Here is a 17,432-nt window from a genome sequence, read left to right on the forward strand (position 1 = left end):
GATTTGTCAACCTTCATACAACAGCCAATATTTTTTCACACAATACATATGAATATCTATGTATGTATGCGGTTAGTGGTCTTGTGTTACTGTGTGAAACAGGTGTTAACTGTGTATTTCATTATATGTAGGACAACGCATCTGCATTGTACTGCACCAGTTGTGGGGTATTCAGATCTTTGGAACAAATGCAGGTACACTTTAAAGTCTATCATGGTATAAAAGAGTAAAGATAATGTTTTATATTATGTACAGCAAAGTCATAAAAATTATAATCCTTAACATTTTTATTATTTCAAAGCCCTTTTTTGATAGTACTCATAGTTGGCAAATTTCTTGAAACAGCCATTCAGCATATATGCTTGTAATTACTTCTTGAGATGGTGGTTATTATTGTTACTGGTGGAGTCCGCCTTTCCCGCACTGTTTTCAAATTATCTAAACACAGGGGATTCACAGAAAACACTTTCGTAGCTGATAGAAGCTTCTCTGTTCATTACACCGGGATAGAAATAATTTCCAAATTTTGCAGCAGGGTATACTTGTGGTTTATTGATGGAAGGAAAAAACATAAAACTTCAGTACAGTACTCCAATCTTTTCATTTACAACCCACAGAAATACAGAAAAAGAACATAAACGTGTATCAAATAAAAAGAAACCAAAGGAAAAAATATATTTATGTTATTTAAGATGCAAAGCAGTAGATCAGAAGTTGACATTGCTGCATGTATATGCTGGATATACTTGGCCTAACATGTTAATATGCTGCATAAATGTAAGAAATAACAGACTGTTGCTGTTCTCTCTGGCAGTGGAAAGACCCATTTGCATTCAGTTCACTGATTATATTTGGTGAAAAAGCTCAAAGTGCCCACATCATTATATTTGATTTTATTTTCATCAAGAGCATTCAAAAGCCCATTTACATTCATGCCATATTCACACTGGGGGTTTTCTTTCACTTGCTCTCTTTTTCTTCATCTCCATTTACTCCTCTCTTTCCCTCCCTTTCTCTCTCTCATCCCTCTCCTCTCTTCTTTTTTCATTTTCTTCTTTTTCTCTGTCTCTCCTTTCTTCGATCTGTCTTTCATGTCACTCCTTCAGCAGGGGTTGCAGAGGGAGGGCTGATGGCCTCCCTTTCTGACGCCCTTGCTGTGGTTTTGCTGCAGCTGTTTGGCTGTGATAAAGAGAGGAAAGAGGAGAAGTTTTCACACTAATTACAACACAATAATGAAGTGCTCGGTAAAAGGCACAGTAAAATTGAAGGTCAAACAGTCATTAATATAAAGTGAATAGAGTCTATTAGAAAGCATCTGTAAAGTGAACAGAGATTACTGGAGAGGGAGTAAAGGGATTTTTTTTTACTAGATAGAAGGAAGTTAAGAACATTTACTGGTTACACTGGCAGTACTGCCTGGGTCTCTGTGCCTGCCGGCCGTTCTTCATCAAGTGTAAGTTTCTCTACAGTGGAAAAAAAACAAACAAAAAAACAACACATTATACATTTTTTTTTTTTTTTGCCACAGCAACCCACGCTCCTTCATCCCACTCACTGATATCAATCAACAAAGTAGCATATGAAGATTCCCTAGATGATTTGCTTCACTTGCCTTCCTTCTTCTGATCCTCTTGTACAAAACAATGACACTGACCATCAGGAGAACCACAACCAGGCAACCAGCTCCAATTGCAACCCACATCCACCAGTGGGCAACACCGGAGTCAGCACAGCTTGGTTGAGCTAAGAAAACAGATAATGAATCAGTGACATAAGAACCACTTTCAGGAACACATGGTCGCTTTTAGAGGGTTTACACAACAGTAAAAAAACACAAGCAATTACCACAGATGGTGGAGTTTATCTTTTTTCCATTGACTTTTGAGCTTTGTTTAGGGGCTGGTGTAGTTTTGGTTGCAGGCTCTGAAAGCAAAAACACAATACACATCGTTTTTCCTGTTGACCAAATGTGTGGCTTTTGTAGTGGTAAAAAACCTATGCCAGGTCTTGGATAGAAGCTGGTATCATACCTGTAACTTTGATTTCTAGTTGTGTACTGAACGTCTCCCCACCATGAGAAAACTGACACTTCCAGGTCCCTGCATCTGTAAGGGCTACATTTTCAAGCTGGGCTGTTCTTGACCGTACATTTTTATCTACCCCAATCCATTGCACTGTTTTCACTGAGTCCGGGTTCAGTCCCTCTATCTCACATAGTAGCGTAGCATTGCTGCCCACCTTGAGCTCTGCAGGGGGGCTGACCGAGACTGACACAGAGTGAGACAACAGACAGGAGAGAAGATACAGTAAGAATCACAAAGAAAGACAAGACTAACAGATGGTAAAATGTATTAAATCATGAACTTAACCATCAACTCCATCAGTTTTAGATCTTACATCAGTTTAAACATCATAAAAACGACTTCTCAGCTCAGAAAAAAGTTAGTATAGAGCTCTCTAAGGTTTAAGGAATAACCCTGATGATTTCTTGGCTTGGGTTCGGTGACTACAAATTTTCAGCAATATAGTATTTTTCCAGCTTAGAAGGCTCTAACAAAGGATGTTATTAATTTGTAGTATGGGAAATGTAGGATCCTCAGTTTTTGGAGTTTGAGCCATATTAAACACTAAAATCAGGATATTTTGACTTTGATTTTGATCATTGTTTGACACCCCTGACTTTATGAGGTTGCGATTTTAAACACTGGAATACCCCTTAAAGTAAGTAAACTCTTTGTTTGATGGATCAGAACCTTTGCACATTTTTAATTTTTCTTCCCTCTCCTGATTCATAGACTACCTTCAAATACTGGTATTTTTTAAAATTTATTATTAATCTAATTGGGATTGCTCTCTTAAAACAACACAATTAATGCCATCCAGGACACAAGTATTTACAAGTATTTATGTCTCCTTCTTTTGTCCAATCAACAACCGTAATCGTACTAATGAGGTAAACCCCAATGCAATGCCGCAAACAGTTTGCAAATACAACATTCTTTGGATCTGCTGCTGACCTGAGCCCACAAGAAGTGTGTGCACTTGAGGATTCCCATCTGCAGTGCAAGTGAACGTTCCGGCATCTTCTTTCCTCACTGGAAAGATGTCCAGATCTGTGTCCCCCCTCCTCTTTGACCTTGTCTGAACAGCAGCTTTGCCTAATGCAGAGAATATGTGTAATCAGCAACAGTTATGATTTTAAAATGATATCTTGTGCTATTATGTGTTTTTATGGCTACCGTGGCGAGGGAAGCCCTTTTTATCAACAAAAACAATCCTGTCATCTCCTTGACGCCATTCCAGGCTGTTTTTGAAGGACACGGCCCCACACTCCAAGGTGGCACGCTGCCCGACTGTTGTGAAGATCACTTTGCCTGCAGCAGAGAGTGCACCCAGCACTGAAGAGAGAGGATAACATACATGACACACACTTTGTTTAGTTTCACAGGAGGATACCACAAACCCTGTATATGAAGTCAAGGACAAGTTGATGATATTGCAATATATTCTTATTACTTTGTATCAGAGACTCATACAGTAAATATGAAAATAAAGTACAATTTATCAGGTTGAATTTAGGGAATTTAGGATGTGTAAAACACAACTATAGCTATTTTTCCTGGTAAATTTAAAAAAAGTCTGCTAAGTATAAGGAACATATTTTGATGTAGGTGACTAGAAACTCACCACCCTTCAATTCAAAAGATTATTTGCAGTGTTTTCCAGACATAAAACTCACCAAACCACAAGCACACGATGATCTTCATTCTGAATGTTGGATCTAAAATTTACAGACACAAATGAACATTTCTGTCAAGACTATATCATTAAAGAATTTAAAAAACACACACACACAAATTTAACACAGTGGCTCGTGGTCTGAAAAGTATTTTATAGAAATACCACACACAGCTTCTGTTTGAGATGAGCTCTTTGCTATGAAACATGCGATACCTAACCACCAAGCTACCTCCTAACTTCCTTCCTCTATCTGTCGTATTATAAACTTAAAACTTGCTTACATGTTTTTTTTTTTAAACTGAAACAAATGTCGCAGGGAAAATTCCAACAAATGTTTTAACTCTTTTGGGTTTAATTATCATGCTCAATAATGCATGTTAAGATGCTTCGCTGTAGACCTGTTTCAAATTTATCTGATCATGCATCAGAAATAAGAAGTCTGTTAAAAAAAAAAAAGCAATAATTTTGTTGAGCAGTTCTTTTACCGATAAAGAAGCATAATCTAAGAAATTCTCATTAAAAGTCTGGCAAGATATTTATCACCCTTTGTCTCTCTCTGCATTCCTTGATGTGTTTCATGATTTTCAATGGTTGAAGAGTTCAACTCAGCAAGGTGAAATATTTACACTTGTTTGAATAATTTCTCATTTGGCGCAAATTACATCCTTTTTTGTTACTTTTGGTTACTAATTATAATCTGGTCAGATAATTGATATGTCTCAGAATGTATTCAAATTTAATCAGAAAGTCTCTTTTAACACTTTTATCTTTTATCAATATATTTCACGTCACTGAGCAATAACCATAAACTGAGATTATATTAAATCGTCTTTAACCCCTACAATCACATACATACATGAAAGGTCTGGAGGTAGGGTTAAGCACATCTTTCTCTACAGATTTATTTAAGGGCATTTAATTTAGGCCTCTATCCTCAACTATTTCAAATCAGGTTTGTTCTAATTGACAGACGTAGGAAGACAGACAAGAGCACCCCACATTTTTAATGTCAAGTTGCCGCATCCGTCGTTAAGATTGAATTTCAGCACAGAACAAAGGAAAAATGGCTCCAGAACACACTATAATATTAACAATATAAACCTTGATTTCTTGAAATAGTTTGAGGTCTTACCTTAATTTTTATTAAGTACAGAGTCCTTTGTGCTGCTACAGGAGGCCAAAATCTTTCCTCATCCTGTGCTTCACTTCATCGAAATCAAGAGAGCAAGGATGCAAAAGCTGTAGAGGGCGGAAGACATCTAAAGAGAAACCTGCACTTCAGAAAGTTGTAGGCCAATGCAAGCCCCAGCTCTCTCGTGGGTTTGCATTTTCTTGCAAACTAGGTCTGGTGTTTTGTACACAGCATAGTGTTTACGTGAGACTCCAGGAATCCTCTGAGCAGTGGCTTAAAATGACTTATTTACAAATATCCGAAACTGCATCTATAACAATGTGTGGAGTCGTCATGTATTCTGTGCCGAATCGTCATCAATTTTTAATCTGATGTTAAAATCATAAGATGGAAAAACCAACTAGAGAAGTGAGAGTAGGTGTGCTGCAGCAGTAAAACCATGAATTCACACAGAAAAAGGAAGAATGACAGAAAGACAATTCTTTATTTGTCACAGCAGAAGTAACAAAGGATTTGTTTGCAAAATAAAAACAGAATAAAACAAAAAAATCACCCAGATATCACCCTCACCAAACTTTTAACAAAAAAACCAAGTTGATTTGGTGTTGTTTTTTTTATTTCCTTTTTGTTACACACATTTGAGCTGTTATTTACTGTTTGATTTACTAATATTTCCTCTTTTTGAGGATGTTGAACTGTTTTTACTTCCTCGTTGGAACAGGCAGAGGAGGAGGTTGTTCCCGGCTCAAGCTGCAACCGTTCCAGTAAAAGAAGAAGGGGCTGGAAGCTATAATTTGACAGGGAGGGGCAGTGACTACTGATGGCAGTAGAAATCAATAATCAGGACATAGATTAATGGTGACAGTTAAACCTAATAATAAAGAGTGAATGGACTTGGGGGCTTGTTCCATGAAGCAGGTTTTCTGAAATATCTGAATACATTTGCTGAGCAGAACCTGGAACGAGTTCTTTAACAGATCTTGGATGGTTCTCAGTTTTGCTCAGCAAAATTGTCCTGGTAAATAAGTGAATCTGCTCTTTGAACAGGTCCATGGTTTGTGATCAGTGGATGGACAACCCCCACCCTGACCCCAACACCTCATCTGTACATCTGCACCAATTTATTTTATTGTGTATATACGCAATCTGAGAGACTTATTTACACATTTGTCAGTTGTGAAAGCGTGCCGGGGCATTTGTAAGAGCTTGGTGGAGTGTGACTATGAATGTTGACTTGTGTGTTTGTGGTATCATCCACATTTCTTCTCCTTCACCCCGAGTGTTAAATCTCCTTTGTCTCATTCAGCCACTCTCCGATAGAAGTAGAGGTATCCCAGGTCTTTGGGAGGTTTCTCTGAAGCACACACCTTCTGATCATTGAAGATAACCCACCTGAGAAACACAGAGAGGATACATAGTTCACAAAGAGTTGAGTGATAACACCTGCTATTACCAAACAACTAACAGCATAACATAATAGACCATAATGGTACTTTCCAGTGTTTAAAGAAGGATCCACTCGTACAGATGTAAACAGTTCTATCATCCAAATATAAAGTAAAACTGGTGTCTTCTTCCAAAGTGGATATAAACCACTTAAACCTCAGTTCTATGACTGGTTAATACTTTACACTGTGTGCACATCAGCAGCTGTGGAAAGGTTCACTGTTCAGACCAGACCTGGAGTATGGTGCCCCCTGCTGAGGCACCATAAAATCAGCTACTCCATTACATGTCAGAATCATAAAAACCATTTCAAGCATATAATTTGTTATCCTGAGACTGGTTTATATTTTGGAAGACAAAAAAAAAATCTGAACACACAAAAACCACTCACTGCTGATCTTTCTTGATGTGACAGACATAGTGGCCGCACATTGTGCTTGTCCCCATGTGACTGATGAATGCAAACAACTCGTATTCTGGATAAAGGAGAGAAAATTTGTTCAATTATAATTACAAAATACATATATTATAAAATATGAAATAAAAATTTGATGAATTGAAGACCATAGGATTTTAAACAGAAGAAGGTAATGCTGCTGTCTGCATTTCATGTCTCTGATCACATCTCTCCAACTAATTTGGGGGAACGCAATCTGAGGTAATGATCATTACGAATGCCTCCTCCTTCATTCCTCTGTCTTAGACTCACTGCCTGGTCCGTCTCTAACACGAGGCCCGGGAGGAGGTTCCCTGCCCTCGCTCTCTGCAGCTGAGCGGCCTCCTTCAGACACATCCATGGACTCCAGGTCATCCAGGTGAGAGAAGATCCAGTCTACTGCCCGGTCCAGGACATTTGACTGAGAAACAAACACCATTTTGGTCAAATATAAGCTTTGTGAGGAGTCTGTTTTGATTATACATGAAGTATAATATCTTATAAATTAGAAGGCCGAAGACAGCTGATGCCACGTCTTCAGAGGCTGACCATCAGACAATAGAAAAACTGCAATACAATGCGGTGGTACTAACACAACATCACATTATACATTTATTTCTATTTAGTTGGATTGTGACACCTTAATAAAGCATTTAAAATACTATAAACATTCACTCTTATAAGGAGCCAAATGTTTGATAATGTTATAATAATATAACTGTCAACAGCAGTAATAAACAGAGTTTCTCAGAAAAAGCAGAGCCACCCTGTGAAAATGTTTTCTCTGACTGGACACTCGTACTGTAGCTAAAGAGGTGACTACAGCACAGAAAAAAAGCTTTGCTTACCTGGGTCATCTGGGGTGGAGGTTTGAGGTCCACCCAAACTCTCACATGCAGCTCTTTGCCTCTTTGTGCAAAAGTGACACGCCGACAAATAAGTGGCAAGTTTTTTTATAAATGTAGATCATGACCAGCATGTACTGGTCCAAAACTACATTTAATGAACCTAGATTAAACTTAAGTTTTCTGTCGCTGCTTTCGTAAAAGCTAAACGCCACAAAAAAAAATACCTGACACCTGCTGCTGCTGCTTTGTTCTGTGACACATTATACACAATTCCTCTGTTTCTCAGTTCAAATTAATTTCCAGTCTTTTCATTTGGATATGTAAGCAAAACCACAGTAGCCAAAGCTAATTATTTTATCACAACCACAAAAATCCCAGAGATACAGTAAGTAAAATCTAAGACATATTACTTGGCAGTGTTTGTGAGACAGCTTAGCTTAATGCAACTTCAAGTGAAATCCTGCTACTAATTTTGTTTGTCATAAAAGAAAACACTGGGTAGAGTCTCCAAGAATGGCAAAAAACTTGGCTACATTGCCGTCTAAATTAAAAGAGGGCAGCTGTGCCTGTATTGGCACAGTTCTACTTTAAGCCCAGTGGCTTGTGAAATTAGTCAAATCCCCATCTCTAGCTGGACGGAGTTCGATTCTAACCGTGGCTCGAAGTGCTTTGGTTGCCTGGTCTCGGCTGAAGCCCATGGAGACGATGGTTGCCAAGTGCTCCTCAGAGAGGCTCTCTGTGGGAGTGGTCCCGGGGCCAGAGCTGCAGCCTGGCAACACCAAGGGGGCTGAGAAGTCTGTAGCCAATCAGAGAGAAGAGAACAAGAAGACTGAGAGGAGGAGACAGACTGATGATTAGCTTTCTGATGAATTCCCACTGCTCTACACACCTGGGTCATCCATGTGGCCCATGATCCAATTCATGGCAGCGTCGATTCCAGTGTTGCCAGTATAGTACACTGCTTTCCTGCAGGCCTCCATTGGGAATCCCATTTCACATAACTGGGATACAGTGGAGTCATCGAGAACTGGAGCTGAATGTGTTGAGAGGAAAGAGTTGAATTACTTGGATGTACTTAATGGAAAATGCTGGTTTTCGTTCTTGTGTAAACACTGATTATTCAGAGAGGGAAGAACACTGCTGTTTCTTTTTGTGCCCTGAGCACCTCCTTGATGTAACAAAGGTTTTAAAGAAATGACAAAAGGCAAATGTGGCAGAAAGAAAATAATATATGGAAATATCAACTTATACAACAAAAACATAATTACTAAAATATGGCTTCTTTGAATTTGAATTTTAACTCAAATCACTTCACATAATGCAAGTAAACAAATAATAAGGCAACAGAAGGACTCGTGAAAACAGAAAAGGTAGAAAAGAAGAAAAGGAGGAAACGAGGATGGACAAATAAGAGTGTCACAGAGGAAGAAGGAAAAGAGCAGAAATGACAGACAGACTGACACAGCAGTGGGGAGTAGAGCGAGTCGTCCTCCTCGTTGCCATGGGAACCCAGGATACCTTTAACCTCCACATCTGGGGTCATGAGTGGGGGCGGGGCCACCTCTGGTAGAAGCTCCTCCCCTGGTTGCTGGCCAGTTGCCTGTAGCGCGCTCAGGTCCAGAGTGTCAGGAACATCGATGCTCACGTCTGTATGCAAGAAAAATCACAGAGCGCTCAAAACTACTTTTGATTTCACTACAGTCCAAATGTTTTCTATTCTTTAATTTGTAGATTTTCAAAGTGTTTAATGTTGCTAGTATTCATTATAAATAATATTTAAAATTAGATGCTCCTTAAAAAAAACAAAGATGCTGGCGCCACCTAGCAGTGCCTAGAGACACAAAAGTCAACCAGTGGCACAATGTGAGGAAGTTAGGTTCGACGTTATGCAAATCACCAGAAGCAACAACCTGGAGACAACCATTTGCAATTCTACTGATTTCTCCAGGAAATGAAATCAGAGTTGTTTCCTACTCCAACCAACTACATAAAAGTACTTAAGACAAAATGGAGAAAAAGCTTATTGTTGCCATCAACGGCTTCCCAATTCTTTACAATTTAACTCTAACGAGCTACTGGGACTTGAATACAAAAAACTAACATGCAGCCCAGGAAATCAACTTATTTGTCACGCACCAGTATAGTGGCGATAGGAGAAAATTCAGTCTGAGCAGATTATGTAAATTACCATCTCAACACCAAACACACCCACAAGCTTGGGGGCTTGTGAGAGGCAAGAGAGCCTGTAGCCATTTCATGTAACTTTAAGCATCAGTACTCTTGCTCTGATTAGCACTGATGTAGAGTGGTGACTAAAGTGGTTGACTGGCACCATGTAGGAGGTGCTCCACTGTACACTGTGGAGTGACCATTGTATAAAACCTGATAAATGACAGTGAGTAACATGAATTTCTGTCTGTGTTCCAGGAGTTTTAGTACTTTTCCAGTCCTTCCAGACTACCTTCCTAATTTTTCTCAGTGATCAGATTTACAATTCTGTCAGGAATACATACATTTATGGACAGTAAGAAATATATTCATCTCTGCAACAAACACATTTAATAATATCTTTACTCACCCAGTTTCTTGGGCACCCAGTCAAGGCCAAAGGTAAACTTCTTAATCTGGATAACCAGGTGGTCAGGGAAAGAGGCAAAGCGAGTTGTTCTAATAAATGAGACAAAAGCTGATATTAATAAATACATCTTAAAATTTGTTCCTATTAATCTCTTTCAGCATGTCTCTTCATACTTGGTAGCAGTAGTCTTGGCCTGCACAGCAGAGCTCCAGAAGTCTGTGAGGATCTCTGGTTCACTGAGGGCCGCCATGCAAGCTGTGAAGGGGATTTGTGCACGCACTGTAGGGGCTGATGAGTCCCCCTCCTCACGCCTATGCTCTGCCTCCTGAAGCTCTTCTGTTACAGAAATATGGGAATGATTTTAAAATTATTTTAAAAACTTGCACATCAAGTTTTATGAAAATATTTAAGACATACAAAAAGATAAAAGGCATATACATGTGGTATGTACCATATGGATGTAGGATGAAGTTTTCTTTTTGCATGGAATCAAGTCTCACTCATAATGAAACCATTATCTCAACACTGTATTGTTTCATCGCTAAAATGACATGCAACACTTAAAACTAAAGTTAGACGGAAACTGGCCAGGCTGACATATTGGCCCATATCAGCTTACTGCAGCCACATAAGAGATAACAGGATTCAGCTGATTATCATCACTGCAGTGCAGAAATACTAAAGATATATTTGAGGAAATTCAGACAATGTTTCCATTACGGAGTTTGCCACAAAAACTGTCAAGTTTATTTTTCTAACTGTAAAATGCTCCTCTCAGTACATATCTTGGTTTAGGTTAAACTGATGTATCATTAATGGACTTTTTCTCAAATATTCATTATCAGCATCAGCCTAAAAAATCCAGTATTGGCTGTGCTATACCTCAAATAGTATCACTTCTGTTTTTTTTAGCTGATTTAAAAAATAATAATAATAAAGCAAAGGTGGTCTTCTTCTGAATTTAACTCTTAGGCTCTTGACTACCAGTGGAACAATCACTTTGCACTGTCATGAGCCACTGCCTTCCTGTGGAGAAAGTGAAGGGGTGCTGAACATGGTCACAGGTGGGTATCAAGTGCCATTTGGATTTTATGCTTTGCTCCTGCACCAAAACTCTGGTCAATTTCAACTTTGACATTGTTGGTTGAGGCCTTTCAGCGTGCAATGAATGAGAGGGCAGCTGTCCATGATGTATCCTGAAATTGACTCCTTCTAGACTGACTCTTATCAGCAGGATAATTAATTTCTTTTTTAAACTGAGAATTAAACTACAAGTCACAGTTCATTAACAGTCTGTACTGGGCTTGTATGACTTCTTTTTCTAATTTTTAGTGCTTTCCTGTTATCTGGTGCATGTTGATGATGTAAACCAATGCTAGCTTTGGCCTCTACCCTGTGCTATGTGTCCTGAGCCCCACCCATGCAGTGGGGATCGCTCATTGTGTGTACATCTGGAGAGTGTATCCTGTCACCTGTGTTTGTAGCCTGGTCCATGGGCACAGGCAGCTGAACAATGTAATCTACCCGCTGTGTGTACTTGGCTTTCTGTGATTGCTGACACACAATCCTCTCCTCCACCAGGAACCTGAAGGCTTCAGATGGGTTGGGCCCAGAGCGACAGTTTCTCTGTGGGTGAAAAGAAATAATCATATTGGAGAAAAGCTGGCAACCAAATAGAGAAGCAGAGGCAGTGTGTTACTTTACCTCCACCATGTTTATGAAGTGCAATAAAAACTCCTGAGCATCCTGTTGTCGATTGGTGGAGAACTCTGGGTGGCCCCGCCCAACAAGTGCTTTAAACATTCGTGGTGCTATACCAATTTGGTCTCCCTGCAGACAAAGCATGAACAGTCAGATCCGTCAATGGTGAGAGCTAATATTAGACAGACCACATCCTCACTCGTTTCTGAGAGTAAATCCCAAATGTGTCATGGATATCTGTTAACACTAAGATTCTGAAAATCCACTGTTTCCCCTTACCCTGGGTTCAGATGCACCATTTTCATCTCCAGGGTCTGGTGCTGGTTTGGAATACTCTCCCGACAGCAGACCATAGCCGAGCTTGGCTCTGTGATAAACAAACAAAGCTGACATCACTGCACATCCAACAACATACCAGAGTCTCACACAGGAGGGGGATTTGGATATAGACCTAGATGTATTTTTGGCTTTCAAATAACATGGTGGAATGTCTAATCAGAGAGAAGACTTTCTCATTTCTGGTGGGAATAAATACAAGTTTTTGTATGGCAACAAAAGTAGAGTGTTGAGAATCAGGCCATAAACACATCACAGATTTTATTTTTTTAAAGTTACTGTACTATACCTGACTGTTGACAACTAATGACAACTAAGAAGTGTCAAGTTACACGGGCTTTGTAACTCATACAGACTAAGGTTTCATTTTTGTTTTCACAGTGAGAGGCTCTGTCAATTTATGAGACACAGTAGAAAGCAAATTGTGAGACAGCAAAGAGCTAAAATGACATGAGGCCAAGTGTCGATATAAGTCTGTCTAAACCCTACCAATATCAATAGAGCTTTTCAATTCAGGAGGATATAAACAAAAAACACATTTGAACACGTACCTGCCCGAAAAGGAATGAATCTGTAATCAGCTTTGTGGCTGACAGCTGGCACACTATGAGTACTGCTTGTGTGTATTTATGTGGATGCTATCTTTTATCTACTGTGCATGATAACAACATTTTTAAGATAAAATCGCAAAAGAGGGCAGGATGTGTGTGTGAATGCATGTGTGCTACAGAGAAAGAAGTGTGTAAAAGAAAGTATCTTATGAAACACTGTCCTTGTGTTTCTGTCGTACCACTGAGGGGTGTTTGCAGACAAGACAAGAGCTTGTCATATAGAATAATCAGACACTGTGAGAGGACACTCACACTTGGGTCTTGAAGTCCTGGGTGGGGTCACTTGGAGCTTCATCAATGATCTTGTCGATGTTAGACACATACCTGGACAGCATAAAGGTAAAAGGGGCATGAAACTAATTCTTTGTATTCATTATGTCACTGTTTAAGCTGGGCTGGAATATGTCAAAGTTCAGAGGAATATCCAAGAAATGAGGAACAGTTAATTCACCTCTACTGCTGTAATGATAGCAGTACTTTGACAGCCTGCCACAAGGATTAACATTGTCCTTTACTACTGAAAGTGGTCAACATAACAAAAGGGAGGGAGAGGAGGGTGGGGGCTGTAAGAAAAATAGGGTACTGACTTGCTCTGGAAGTCTGGAACAGTGAAGAGCACTTGCATGACAGAGTTGAGGTAGCAGCTGTTGCCCAGGTTCTTCATACCAGTCAGGCCGGGGCCAAACAGGGGGCGCAGGGTAGTCCCCGACTCTTGGATCACCTCCCACTCCCCCACACGCTGGTTCACAGCAATCTCCAGCTCTGTCATCGTCCGCTCAGTCTGAGAGCAGAGAAGTCAAATGTATGAGGAAATGAAGGATGCAAGGTGCAAACAAATGAAATTCTTTGCCACAGCCTTCACACATAAAGTTTTGAGAATGATGAGCAAAATTAGCCAATACAAAGTAGTAATGACAGCAGGCAGATGAACAAGAGACCACAAAACACATCATCACTGCACTAAGTGCTGCACTTTGTCTTCTGCTCCATTGTAGCACAATTCCTCCACCCCCTGTCTGTGCAACATCATTAAATGCGTGCAGCAATACATTAGCAAGACAAGAAACAACATTACAGTACACAGTGAGGGGTACAGATATAATAGACTTTGACAACTGTGTAGTTTGTGCTCTGCATAAGAGGAGAGGCAGGTGGCAAATAAATTAATGGCAGCAGGAAATCAGAAAAAGACACAGGTGCGGAGGACCTGATCAGTTAATAGTATAACAACACTTAAATAATACAGTTTATACATATACATTAGCAATGTGCTGCCAAGAGAAAATATTTGAGAGAGAACCAGAGAGAAAAGTTGGACAATTATTAACATGAATTTTCTGTGGTATTAATTTTTCAAGTACTATTGGCTCTCGCTGCAACTGAATTTTCGACCCCTTTGTAATACCATGTAATCAATGACTTCTCTATGAGACAGAGCCAGCCATAACTGTCTGGATGTCTGCCAACAAGAAGGAAAAAAAAATCCAATATCTCCAACTAAATTTATTACACTCCAATTGTAAAGCAGAGTGCTGAGTAATACTTGCCTCTACAAGAACCTGATGTGATGTTGAACATAGTAAACTAGTAGGAAAAAAAATTACAGATTCTATATTTACAGTGGTCAATGAGAGAAAAATAAAACAAAATAAAATAATCTGCTTCCACTCAAAACAGTTAAAAAAAAAAAAAAAAAAAATACTGCAGGAACGTGCCTTCTCCATGGTCATCATGTCGATGCCAAAGTGAGCTAGGTGTTCTGGTAACTTGGAATCCAGTACCATGTCATCCTCATCATAGGAATACACATCTGGACAAAAAAAAACAGTGATGACAATTAGGGGCAACGATGCAGTCCACTTCAGAAAAATGGACATACTCTGTACAGGTAAACAATTTCTACAGATGGAGACTCACCAGAGCTAAAATATTATGTCCTCCATGTTTAAAATTTTTACCACAGAAAAAGGTCATGCCATTTGCTTACCTGCTCCATCGGGAGTGATGGTACCAAGTTTGACAGCAAGTGGATATCCTGTCTCCTGGAAGTGAAGGAGGGCGTGGTTGTTGCCCCCAGAGCCGTCAAAATACCTGCGACCACACATCACTTTGCCGTCCGTCAGGTTCATCCAAAGATTCTCCTGGAGGTCGCACACCTCACACCGCCAGCCACTAAAATGGAGATAAGTAACATTAACCCTTGTAGGTTTTGAATAATAGAACTGAGCAGCTATTTCTGTTCTAAATGCTTAAATGCTTCATCTGAGACACAACAGCATTAATAAACTAAGGCAATGATGGATCAATGGATCTTAAATGCAAAAGTGTTATTGTCTGGACATTCTCTTTACTGAATTTAATACTCAACTGCAACTACCAGCAGTTTTATAGTATGCAGAGACAACTATTGTATTTGCAGTTTGGCATATTATTTTATCAATTCTGAGTGACATATATGAGCCGCTTTGTTTATGAAGTTACTCATTTATAAAGAACTGCATGGTAGGTTTATTTTAGGAACAGCTGTGACCTCATGTCTTACCTGGGAGGGATCTTGACTCCATTATCAAGCTGTTTAAGGTCAGCGGCATGCCTGGACTCCTGTCTCACCTCTCCATCCCATTGTTGGACTTGTAAGGTATGAGACACTGAGTCAGCTGCCATGATACCAGCCATTGACAGGGACACCTTAAGGGACAGCAAATTAATTGACATGAACAGATTAGCTCTCACTAACAGTTCATGATGAAACGTCTGAACTACTTGATTGCTGAGGATAACAAACATTTTGTCGTATTAAGGGAGATGTCTACGGTATATTGTATGAAGACTAGCTTATGATGTGATGAACAGTGAAACTGCAGTTGTGTCAAGTCTAATTTGGAAACATTGGTACATTGCCAATGTTACAATCCAGACAGAATCTTAACAAAATGATAACATTAATCTTGCCAGGAAACAAGATATCTCACCCGCTCTCTTACAACGTCAGGCATGGTAGCAAGATCCTCTGATGTCACCTCTTGTCTGTCAGGTAAAATGACCACCTTTACATCCTCTTCATACTGGTCCTGCTCCACATCAAAACCTCCTTCAATCCCTGGACAAACCAGAAACAAGAAGGGAGGTGCCTCAGCCTCAAAAGAGGACAGTTGGATATAATGTGTTTACATAGTGTTGCATGAACTCACCTATGGCCAGTCTGGTGGGCTTTTTCTTGGGCGGGTGTCCAGATCCAGAGTTATTGTCATCTTCCTTCTGTGAGAATAAAATAGGATATCAGTGGGTGTTGAGACTTGTTCACTGCATGTGGAAGGTGATTATGTTGATGTTGTCAAAGGTAATTTAGATGCGTGTCAATGGGAAGATGCAGAATTGACCTTGAGGAAAGTAAATCATAAAGTAGAATTTAGTGTGCACCTTAGCCTTACGAGTCCGGGTGATGTGCAAGTAAGCCCTCTGGCCAGAGCGAGCATGGTGCCTGTCCACATACTGACTCCCGAAGCCCAAGAAACTGTTCATGCACACGTACAGGCCTCCTTCACTCTCCTGAAAAGAAGACACAGGCAAAGTTACAACCTCTGCTTACCTCTCTCCATCCTGACACAACATTCAAAGTTGGAGGCAATCTGGGTGTCTTAAAAATGTCACAGCATCAGCTGCTAACCAACTAGCTCCACAATTTGCTTGCTAACGCTTGCAATTCAGTTCAGCACTGGTTTAACTCCGAGAGAAACTTCACCTGCCTAGACTAAGATATTACGGGCTAAAACACATGAACAGTCCTGCAACAGTTGTGACCATAAAAAACCCCAAGTCAGCGTGCTAGCTAGTTTGACAGCATACCCACTTACACTAACATAGCTAGCTAACAAGCTAGAGCAGCTAAGTTTCCATTACAGTGCATTATTAGCTTAGCTTGACGCTAGCTTGCTAGTTAGATGAAACAGGAAAATACAGGAAGCTAGTGCCTTAAAGTAGGACAGCGTTGACAAAACCTCACATTAGACACAAACAAGAGATAGCGGGAGGAAGGGAGAAATGAAACAATGCTGTCTGTTAGCTGACGTTTTTTATTTGTAAAGGGAAGATGGCTCACCGGCGAGGAAAATGACAAGGCGCATTCGTCTTTGTGGACACGGTCCCCGGGCTTCGGAACCCGAATTGTGGACAAAACCGACATCAAAACCTCACCAACATCTGCCATGACGAGCTAGCTAGTTCTGCCTTTCAGTGGGACACTTGCTCCTCTGAGTTTGGACCCCCAGCCTCTTGATTCCCCGGCTCGGAAGAGTGTCCGTTGTCTAGCCCGTCTTGTGGTGTCTATGTTCGGCTGAATGAATCATGAGATGTTGCCTTGTGTTGAGCGAAGGCCGGACGAACTCTGTTGCCCGCACGCCGACGGGCTGCGGCTCGGTACCGTAATCTGTAGAATATCTGCACCTGTTATGATTTTGCAACGCAGTAAATTTACATTGACCATAGTAATTATTTCAAATTATGTCCACATGAGGAGAATCGATACATTTATAGATTAGGATTAAATTGTTTACTAATATTGTTACTTCCATTCACATTTTTATTGAAGATATTGATACTCAAA

At 40.0% G+C, this 17,432-nt stretch overlaps 2 protein-coding genes across 3 annotated transcripts; both read right to left on the minus strand.

The window, feature by feature from the left end:
* Positions 1 to 524: 524 nt before the first annotated feature.
* LOC108880658 (uncharacterized) lies at positions 525 to 5,210 on the minus strand. Its single transcript, XM_018672258.2, has 9 exons — positions 4,874 to 5,210; positions 3,740 to 3,781; positions 3,240 to 3,398; positions 3,018 to 3,158; positions 2,031 to 2,267; positions 1,846 to 1,923; positions 1,613 to 1,743; positions 1,396 to 1,463; positions 525 to 1,179 (listed from the first exon to the last, which is right to left on the minus strand). The coding sequence occupies exons 2-9, from the start codon at positions 3,765 to 3,767 to the stop codon at positions 1,095 to 1,097; spliced, it is 927 nt and encodes a 308-aa protein (XP_018527774.1). The 5' UTR covers positions 3,768 to 3,781; positions 4,874 to 5,210; the 3' UTR covers positions 525 to 1,094.
* A 128-nt stretch (positions 5,211 to 5,338) lies between these two features.
* On the minus strand, positions 5,339 to 17,216 carry usp5 (ubiquitin specific peptidase 5 (isopeptidase T)). Of its 2 annotated transcripts, none has more exons than XM_018672395.2 (20): positions 16,929 to 17,216; positions 16,250 to 16,378; positions 16,021 to 16,087; positions 15,802 to 15,929; positions 15,372 to 15,517; positions 14,817 to 15,001; positions 14,545 to 14,639; positions 13,417 to 13,610; positions 13,082 to 13,153; positions 12,162 to 12,249; positions 11,886 to 12,011; positions 11,654 to 11,807; positions 10,355 to 10,517; positions 10,182 to 10,270; positions 9,065 to 9,250; positions 8,493 to 8,636; positions 8,257 to 8,399; positions 7,029 to 7,176; positions 6,711 to 6,795; positions 5,339 to 6,265 (listed from the first exon to the last, which is right to left on the minus strand). In XM_018672395.2, exons 1-20 carry the CDS (start codon positions 17,034 to 17,036, stop codon positions 6,172 to 6,174), a joined length of 2,544 nt encoding a protein of 847 aa, XP_018527911.1. In that variant the 5' UTR covers positions 17,037 to 17,216; the 3' UTR covers positions 5,339 to 6,171. The 2 variants fall into 2 exon arrangements, with proteins under 2 accessions (XP_018527911.1, XP_018527912.1); XM_018672396.2 differs by having other exon boundaries at positions 9,122 to 9,250; positions 16,929 to 17,215.
* Between the last annotated feature and the right edge of the window lie 216 nt (positions 17,217 to 17,432).

The sequence above is a fragment of the Lates calcarifer genome, linkage group LG15, assembly GCF_001640805.2.
Source record: "Lates calcarifer isolate ASB-BC8 linkage group LG15, TLL_Latcal_v3, whole genome shotgun sequence".
NCBI lineage: Eukaryota > Metazoa > Chordata > Actinopteri > Centropomidae > Lates > Lates calcarifer.